Below are 10,102 nucleotides of genomic sequence, written 5' to 3' on the forward strand. Positions count from 1 at the left end.
ACTCTACTACATATTCTTAATTCAAATACTTCAAAGGTTGTCCTACCAATTACAAACTATAGATTCATGGAACATTCTTTTAGAATTGTTGGTGCTAGAGTGAGGAGTAATGTTATCCCCTCTTATTCAACAGTGAACAAATATATAAACAGTTTTAAATTCAATTATAAGAAGTTCTAATTTACCAACTTGTAACTTAGGATAAAATGGTTTGATGTTAAATGTGTCATACTTTAATTGTTTTAGGACGGGATTGTCCATATTCATTCTCTTTGTAATTTGTAATTGATTGGTATTTTGTATTACTGTATTTGCAAACGGATTTTCTGAAATTGTATCCTGTATAAATGTTTTAAATAAAATAAATAAATAAATGAAAATTAACACCATGCCCACTGAAAATCTCCCTCCTCGAGCAAATCCTGGCGCCACCATTGTTGGTAATTCAAGGCCACCCCAACAAAATGGAAAAAAATAACAAAATCTTAGGTGTTTGGTGCAGTTTTGTATATTCGGTATAATAATCAAAAGTGAGTGGATTCAGTATCATTATGATAATAACTAATTTACCATAGGCCTAATAATATTAGGCCTATGGTAAATTAGTTATTGTTATAATGATACTGAATCCACTCACTTTTTAATCTCAGTTATATACGGTAGGCTATTGTTGTTGCAAAAATTGTGTTTTGCAAAAAAAATAGTTGGTATTAGTCAATCATATGATTTACAAATACCAAATATATACAGTGGCGTAGAAAAATATTTTTCATTGGTGGGGATGATTGGCGTGTTAGCCAGTGTCGTAACAGGCGCGGGGGGGGGGGCAGGGGGAAAACTGCCCCTCCCCTGACGGTTTTTACCGGGCCGACCAAGCCGTCGTACCGGGCTGGGTAATAACAGAAAAGAAAGAGGGGAGAGGAAGGGAAAGAGAAAGAAGAGGAAAAGAAAAGGAAAGAAAAATAGAAGAGAAAAGTAACTTAAGACAAGAATAAAAAGGAAGATATCATAATGACCAGACTCACAACACCCATGCAACTCCTTCTCCACTTCAAAAACTGTCATAACTCCTTTGATCTATGCTGCCTGATGGCGTAACCGCTGGGGGGACAAGGAGAAAATATCTATCTTTGAAAAATCTTCCCCACACCCCCCCCCCTTTATAAATGCTCTTTCATCCCCTGAAAGTGCCTAAAAACCTCAAATTTCGCGCGCATTTCTTGTTAACATGGCCAAATTTCCTCTAAAAATTGCACATTTTAGGGAGTTTTGATCAATTCCAACGAAATTAGAATTAAAAACACAAAAATATTTTGCGCGCATTCACCCCTTGATAAATGCCCTTTTCATCCTCTGAAAGTGCCTAAAATTCTCAAATTCTTTGCGCGCATTTCTTGTTACGGTAGGACAATTTCCTCTATAAATTGCACATTTTAGATAGTTTTCATCAATTCCGACGAAATTAGAATTAAAAACACAAAAATATTTTGCGCGCTTGCCGCGCATTTTTTTAGGGCTTTTTTTTAGTTTTATCCTTTTTAGTTATTTAAACACATAATAGTCCCAAACTCAAGAAAGACAAATTTAAGATAGATCATTTTAACCTAAAAGAAGGGCCTCAATGTGTATAGATGGTGAAAGAGTGTGTTTGTAATAAATACAACCATGATGAAAATGCTTATATTTAGTTTCAAACACACGTGTGTGGCCTATATTATAAATAAGATAAGACCTATGTCGTATTGTTTTCTATATGGGGAGTGGGTTGGGGTGAGGTGGGTATGTTAAATTACTAACCGGGAAATGAGGATTGTATGTTATTATTATTATTATTATTATTATTATTATTATTATTATTATTATTATTATTATTATTATTATTATTATTATTATTGTTGTTGTTGTTGTTGTTATTGTTATTATTATTATTGTCATTATTATTATTATTATTATTATTATTATTATTATGTTGTGATGATGTTGCACATTATTAAGAAGACACAACAATAATTGTTACTTAACCAATATCCTGAGGCGCGTGGAACGGAGAGAGTAGAGAAAACAGTAGAACTTATACATACTGTTTGTGGTGCTGAACTAATAATAATAATTCAAATAATAAAACATTAAATAGTTAAACCGTTATTAAATTTTTAATTATTGGTCATGTTGTAACTTCAGCCGTTGTCTTTCAAACCATTTAAATTATCGTAGCAAAAAGTATAAAAACTAACTTGTGTTTTTAATGAAAGTTAATCACTTGTAAATTATAAATGCTTGAAAATGTGTAGTTCAATGGTTTGAAAAAACCTTCATACACTGTTTTATGGCCACTTTATGCTCAGTTTCAGTATTACTTTTTTTACAGATAATCGGTGCCGGGAGGCAAAAAACAAGTTTTTTTCTAGCCAAAGATGGTTGGCGTACTGCACACTTAAGAGTTTGTAATTCATTTTCTTCATTGTTATCACACACAACCAGTGGCATACGTAAAATTCTGTCTATTATTTATCTGTATTGCATTTTAATGGACTTAATCAGTGGGTGCGAGGGAGCATTAATCACGTTTGTAAATAGCGTTAATAGAGTCAGCATCTTTACCAACTGTTTTGTCTTGCCTGCATTTTCCATTACTTTACCAATGTTTTCTTATTGTATTTTGTTTGCCTGTTACAGCCTACATACCACAGACACTTAAAATGACAACTAAAAATAACATGATGTTCGTAATAATGATGGTGTTGATGATGATAATGATAGGATAATGATAATTCTAGATACCAAAAATGAACATGCAACAGTACCTTGGCATCAAGGTTGGTATGTACTAGTTTATTTGACTATTTTAACTGGTATGTTCTCATTTTATTACTATTCGATCAAACAGGTAACAACAAAAGCAGCAGCAACAACAATAACATGCCCAGCACGTCATGGATGCACTGAGTTTGAGCTTAATGAATTACGTAATTTCACCTTGGTACTTGAACATAACTGCAAAATTTTAAAAAAGCTCCAAATTACCTAAAACAAAATCGTAAGACGTAAGATTAATTTTAATTAAGGACAACAGGTACCATAATACAAAAGAAGATTATGATTTTTAATTATCAAAGATGCATTAATATTTATGTGGTTGACTCGTTTAAGACAATGCGTATCCTGATGAAACTGTTATATAATATTGTTATTCTCCTCCCCTTCCAATATTTAATATTAAATAAAAGATATTACAAAGTACTGTATTTCTGCTGAACACCTGTACATAATAGTGAGAGTCAAAAAAAAGTTCATCCGTTCGTCGCACTCCACCTGGAAAACATTTACAATAACCCCTCCTCTGAACATTTTGGTGGTGACGATATAGAGGGCGCTAAGCCAAAAAGGTTTATTATCATACATGAAACAACAATGTGGTTCAATGAACAGATATAGTAGAAGAATAATGTAATTAAAGTGAAGTGTACATGAATTACAGCAAAATTTACCGTACACAATAAAGTTTATATTAATATTTGATCAGGTCAATAAAACATTTGTATGTTCAATATTCATTCAAACAGGAGGAAACTGATGAGTTTGATAGCACTATCGCTGGTCCATGGATGAAGCGATGGGAAATTGTCAATCACAACCGTCACACCCGATCCCTTCAACTAGCAAATAAAGACAGCTGGACTAAAGCTTAGGTATATTTAAATTATTTAATACACCTGTATCATCATACTTAATACAGTAATAAAACTAAAAGCCTAGACCCGATCACTTGATTTAGTAAGGAAACATGAACTAGTAAGGAAACATAAACTAAAAACCTACACCCAATCAATTGATCTAGTATGGATTCCTGATTGTCTAGTTTTGAAGGCCACCTCAACACAATGACTAAAAGTAACCACCGATTTTTGTCTTGTTTTCTACTTTTTATTAAATAAAGTACAGTAGGTGTATAAAGGATGTATATGATGTCAAATTTATCAACCAAATAATAATTTTGAATTGATATAAAGTATTTCTGCGGAGCGGTATGTAAGAATTCACTACAAGAAAGCTCAAGATTAAGTCATCAGATGATGTCTTAAGGCAGCTCATTAAGAGAATCTCAAATTATATTTCAAATTAAAGACTATAACTGTCATGATGATGTTGTTTCTTTGTTATTTAGATTAACATCGGAAACGAGTCCAACCATTTGCTCACTGACATTCCATAATCTTATAGCAACTTCGTCATCACGTCCTTTAGGGTCACATTCTGTTATCTTACAATCTCTGAAAATAAAACAAGAACTATACATATATTTCAGAATATCAAAGTTGAGTATTTTAGTACAGTACACAGCAAGCAATCCCTGCACATCCCCACCCCACCCCTCCAAACACACTAAAAAGCAATTGTTGAATAGTGAAACAAATCTTAATTGAAATATTTCCCAGAAACCGTTTCTAGTTTCTCATTTACAGCACATTCAATAGTTGTTTGTGCTCCCTGCACCGGAGTCTTCAAAAACATCCAGAAGATAGGCCCAAGTATTGACATGGAGAATTGAGAGTTCTGCATCGCTGTACCCCACCCCTCAAAACACACTAAAAAACAATTGTTGAATAGTGAAACGAATCTTACTTGAAATATTTCCCAGAAACCGTTTCTAGTTTCTCATTTACAGCACATTCAATAGTTGTTTGTGCTCCCTGCACCGGAGTCTTCACAAACATCCAGAAGATAGGCCCAAGTATTGACATGGAGAATTGAGAGTTCTGCATCGCTGTGTGACGTCCAATCTGCGTCTTGACAATACCAGGATGAAGACAATTTGCTGTTACACCTGTACCTGCAGCGATACATTTATAATCAAAATATACATCTGGTATCTTATTTCAATTCATTTATTCGACATAAAAAAAAGTATGAATACAAAATCAAATAAGAAAACAAAGGTCAGGAGTAGCTTAAGAAAATATTCAATAACTCTGAAATGAAATCTGAAAAAAACCCCCAAAAAACTGCAAACTAGAATTAACAAATTGAAGGTCAAATAAGTCATTAACTTCAAATAAAACTTGATTGCAATATACCTTGTAATCGTCTGCTTAGCTCATGTGTAAACAGGACATTAGCCAGCTTACTGTCTGAATACGCATACGCTTTGTCGTAATTCTTTTCGCTGTTAAGATCGTCAAATTCAATTTCACCTCGCTCATGTGCAATGGACGAAACAGTGATTATTCTACCAGGCTTTGATTGCTTTAATTTATCCAACAGAAGATTGGTTAGTAAGAAATGACCTGAAGTTTAAAACATTAAACAAATGTTGATTAGAGATGGATGAACCCTCAACCCTTGGGCCCCTCAAGACAATCGCCTCGGCCTAGCCTAGCCTAAGCCAAGCCTAGCCTAGACGTGCCCGACCAGACCAAGCCCAGCCCAGACCCAGCCAAGCCCTGCTCAGCCAGCCAGCCAGCTGGCTTCATCAAATATATTTTAAAACGGTCACTCACTGCGCCTGACGATTGGCCGAAATGATTCATTAGAGAACGCAATGTCACAACGAGCGCGCAACAAATCGTTTTTAATGACGGTCCGTTCAGACTGCCACAAACAATCAACATACAGCATCGCGTCATCCAGCGCTCACAGGAAGCGGCATTTGGGTCGTCATACAACATAGTGAGTGCCCGTCTTTAAAGGTATTACTGTCTATGTTGAGTTAAAAAAAATCTCATCCTAAAACCTATACATTATCATGACCATTATCCTTATTAGTGATTATGATTGAGAATTACCCAAGTGATTGACAGCAAATTGATATTCATAACCATCTTCAGTTTTTTTGTAGGGACATCTCATAACACCAGCATTGTTAATTAAAATCTGGACCTGCTTTTCTTCTGAAAAAAACAGAATGATACATAATACCAATCAATGAAATAATGAATCTCTCTACGTACCTATGCATTTATCTATCTATCAATTAAATGTTAATACTCTTACTCTTAATACTCACACATTGCTATTAAGTGCTTAGCATGAAGTCTGGAGGGGATTAGGGAGGAGAAAAATATAAACATACCTTCATTTATTTCTTGAGTAAATTTTCTGATTGATTTTAATGAAGCCAGATCAAGTAACTTAACAGACACAAGATGTGTATAAGAGACAGGTCACATTCTGTTATCTTACAATCTCTGAAAATAAAACAAGAACTATACATACTGTCTCTTATACACATCTAGATGTGTATAAGAGACAGGTGCAGTACTGGGTAATAAAACATATACAAGCGTTAGTTGGCGTCCTACACTAGCTGCGTAGAGCGTATCGTTTTTTTACGCTCCCAATGAGCGTTGTTGGCTCTCTTGTTCTATTTATACTCTTTGATAATACCAATCAATGAAATAATGAATCTCTCTACGTACCTATGCATTTATCTATCTATCAATTAAATATTCTTACTCTTAATACTGACACATTGCTATCAAGTGCTTAGCATGAAGTCTGGAGGGGATGAGGGAGGAGAAAAATATAAACATACCTTCATTTATTTCTTGAGCAAATTTTCTGATTGATTTTAATGAAGCCAGATCAAGTAACTTAACAGACACATTCTGGTTGTCACTTTCAGCTATGATTTCCCTGCAAGCCTTCTGGGCCTTCGCTTCATCTCTGCAGGCTAGAATAATCCTACCTCCTTCATAGGACAGTAAAGAGAAAAAAAACAACATTATTAAAAATAGGTAGAGTACAAAAGGAATTTTCTGCTTCAAGTCAGATTCAAGGTTGAATATGAGCAGCATAGTTCTGTTCTCTTTTCTCTGACAAAAGAATAGTCAGTCTACATGTATTAACATTTCACACCAGTATTTTAAAAATAATCTACATATTATTCTAACCAGTGGATTTTAGAAAGTTATGAGGGGTACTGTCACGTGCCACTATTTTGAAACCCAGCTCTGGTGTACTGTAATTAAAAAAATAAAAAAAAAATGTAGGTAAATATCAGGTAAAGCCGCAACTTGTGTTCTAGTTGTTACCTCTCTTTGCAAGGTCTAAAGCAGTCTCCTTCCCAATCCCACAGTTTGCTCCAGTTATGATCACTGTTTTCCCTTCTATAGTATTTTTGCATCGACATTCCCTGCCACCAAAGTAATCTCTTGAGGGATAGAAAAAAGTTTTAATTGAATATGATTCTATTTTCTTAATGAAGAAGAAAATAATATTGCAAATACCGTTGATTTTAAAGTTAGTAGTTAAAGTTGAATTCTTCAAGCCACATATGCAGTGCGGAGCTGATGAAATCTTGGGAAGGTTATAAGTCGGAGTCTAAGTAAGTGGAACTGGCTAGGAAAATATGGAGAAATGACTCTTTTCTAACTGCTTTTTAAACTTTTAAACTTGAGTTCAAGATTTGATTAGTTCCTATTTAGATAATCCACTCACTGTGAATATGGCAGTCAAATACATTTGCATGGTTTAATTAAGTGTTATAATAATTACCTAAATTACATTTATATGCCATGGTGTAAATAAATAATATTAATATTTAATTATTTATTAATTACACAAAATTGTTTTGGATTTGAAAGTTGAACAATGACCATGTCTTGGTGTGTTAAGCATGCAGCGCCATCTCCTCCACCTCCACTGAACAGTAAACACACAGACCGCGCATTTACCCATAACATTCTAGCAATGTTTTTTGATAATGATCACTTCCTTCGTTTTGTTTGCAAGTCTCCGGTTCCCAGCCAGTCGCTAGGCTAGCCTAGGCCCTGACTGTACTTAGGCCTAGCTAGCCTCGGGCTTATATGAAAACCCGTATAGCACTTACTTTGCAATAAGTGAACCGCCGACGACTGTACCTACAAACGATAAGGGGAAAACCATGTTAGGATTTATAAGTCGTTTAAAGAACGACATCTTCTATACCCTAGTCCAGCCTAGGCCTGGCCTTCGCTAAAGTAAAGTACCACGCTTTGAAAAAAAAAAAAAAAAAAATCGCGTCAATTTATGGTTATTCGCGTCAACAGACGTGAACAATTGCAAAGCAAAGCCTGGGATCGAGTCGACCAGGTCGGTTTCAAAAGTGGCAGATTTGTTGTGGAACTATTTCATGCTATTTCGTTTATCCAAGCTGAATTACACTTCATGTGCTTGCTATATCGAGTAAGTAAAGTATCCCTGTTCTAAAGCTGTACAGGCAAAATTAGTTTTAGGTCTACTTTATTCTAATGACAGAATTTATATACTAGCTTAGGCCTAGGCCCTCTTTTCTATTCTTCTTCTACTGCTGGAACCAAAACGAAGACTAGGCCAAGCCTAGAAGAAGAGCACTGGAGTAGATCACATGCCAGGAAAGGAGAAGGGACACACTTGGGGAATCTCTAGTCCATCATTTTGCTAGAAAACTTCCTAACACAAATGCTTTAGAACTGTGACTGTGTAGGTACTTTATACAAAGTAGGCCTAGGTCCTACAGTACTACCTAATTTTACTAATTTAGCATAAATTGGAAGAGGGTATTTGCACCGTAGCTGTACTGTACGAATAAGAACTTTTAGTTCTGTTCCAATGTTGTTTAATTAAGATCTTAACTTGTTCTTATTCACATAATATCTTCAACGTGTGGTTTTATAAGAATGGCGTGCGAATTGTGTAGAAAATATCTTATTTGTATGATAGTACAGTGGACCTACAGGGCCTAGCTAGCTAGGTCCTAATTAATAGTAATACTCAAGTCAATATATCTAAGAAATTTAAATTTTAACCATTTCTTGACATTAAGTAATTACTGTAATTCAATTCAATTTTAATTTATTAAATCATTTGACATTGACATAAAAAAGAGGAAGTTTAAAAAAATACAATTGAGATTTATATTTGAAATTAAAGTGATTAACAAATGATATACCGTACAGTAATTAATTGAATATATTCAAAATGCTATTGTACCTAATGTTTTAGGAATTAAATTAAAAAAATAAACTGTAATGCTTAATGAATTTAATTTAAATATATTTTCAATTTTTTTTTGTTTTTTTGGTGAAATGAAATGAGGATGTTACAAATGTGAGAAACATAATTGAATTTCATATAATAACAATGATTAATCAATAACATACTAAATATTTATTGAAAAAAACCAACATTTTGAATGGAAATATTATTTACTATTGTGATATATGCTTAAACACATAAAAAATGTTTAAGTATCCTCCCGTCCACGTTCAGTCTTGCAAGTTGCAATCTCCTGGCAGTAATGGTCCCCTAGTGGGACTTGTGACCATGTACCAAGACAAAGACAAAGTACAGAGTAACCAATATTTTAGAATTAAATTTAAAAGATACCATATGCTAAATGAATGAATATTCAATTTATACATTTGTTTCTATATTATTTGTAGTTGTTAATGTAATTGTTTAAATTTTATATAATTTGAGAACTGATTTAGCATACTCAGTTACATAATATCACATTTTTAAAATTATGACGCTCTTGTGATTTGTAATGACGTTACAGGGGCATCATTCTCTCGAGGTTTAGCAACATGCCATTGTAATGCACATGATTCCTAGACGAATTCTTCATATTATTACTATCCTTGTATTTCACATAAAAGTTATCGGATGGCTCAGATAGACAAAGAAGAATAAGTTTTTTTGTACCTATATGATGAAGAAGGTACAGTATTAATATGCTCTGGATTTACTGTATGTTTAATGTCATGTGTTCTCAGTGGTCAGTTGGTGCTCATAACATGTTAATGAACACATCTTACTCCACCTACTACTAGAGGAAAGATAATATCTCCACAACTTGCTAAGTTGTGTAGGATCAAGATACAAAGGGCTTAGATGCTAATCCAAGTCCTGGATTACTGTAAGTGATGCGTGTAATCCCAACTAAGTTGTTTTAATTGGAAGCGGTTGATATGTATAATCATATTTTTTTGTATTATTTGAATGTATTATTTTTTTTTTTTCTTTATTCAATTTTATTGCCACTTACAAAAACATCAGACACAGATATAAAAAAAGTAAGCAAAAGGATACAGTAGGTTCCACAGACTCAAGGTCCAAACTAAGGGAAAACGCCCTGGACAAA

General features: G+C 33.9%; 2 protein-coding genes across 4 annotated transcripts in view; one reads left to right on the plus strand and one right to left on the minus strand.

Moving 5' to 3' along the window:
* Positions 1-3,685: 3,685 nt before the first annotated feature.
* LOC117111681 (retinol dehydrogenase 13-like) lies at positions 3,686-8,055 on the minus strand. Its single transcript, XM_033254659.1, has 7 exons — positions 7,829-8,055; positions 7,032-7,150; positions 6,533-6,688; positions 5,784-5,888; positions 5,076-5,285; positions 4,624-4,831; positions 3,686-4,271 (listed from the first exon to the last, which is right to left on the minus strand). Exons 1-7 carry the CDS (start codon positions 7,915-7,917, stop codon positions 4,136-4,138), a joined length of 1,023 nt encoding a protein of 340 aa, XP_033110550.1. The 5' UTR covers positions 7,918-8,055; the 3' UTR covers positions 3,686-4,135.
* LOC117111679 (centrosomal protein of 170 kDa protein B-like) overlaps positions 8,030-10,102 on the plus strand; it is a 29,336-nt gene continuing 27,263 nt past the window's right edge. For all 3 annotated transcript variants that reach the window (XM_033254656.1, XM_033254655.1, XM_033254657.1), the window contains exon 1: positions 8,030-8,163. The gene's annotated coding sequence lies outside the window, so the exon portion shown is untranslated. The remainder of the gene's footprint in view (positions 8,164-10,102) is intronic.

The sequence above is a fragment of the Anneissia japonica genome, unplaced genomic scaffold, assembly GCF_011630105.1.
Source record: "Anneissia japonica isolate Jap-2015-1 unplaced genomic scaffold, ASM1163010v1 scaffold287923_len1623670_cov205, whole genome shotgun sequence".
NCBI classification, from domain to species: domain Eukaryota; kingdom Metazoa; phylum Echinodermata; class Crinoidea; order Comatulida; family Comatulidae; genus Anneissia; species Anneissia japonica.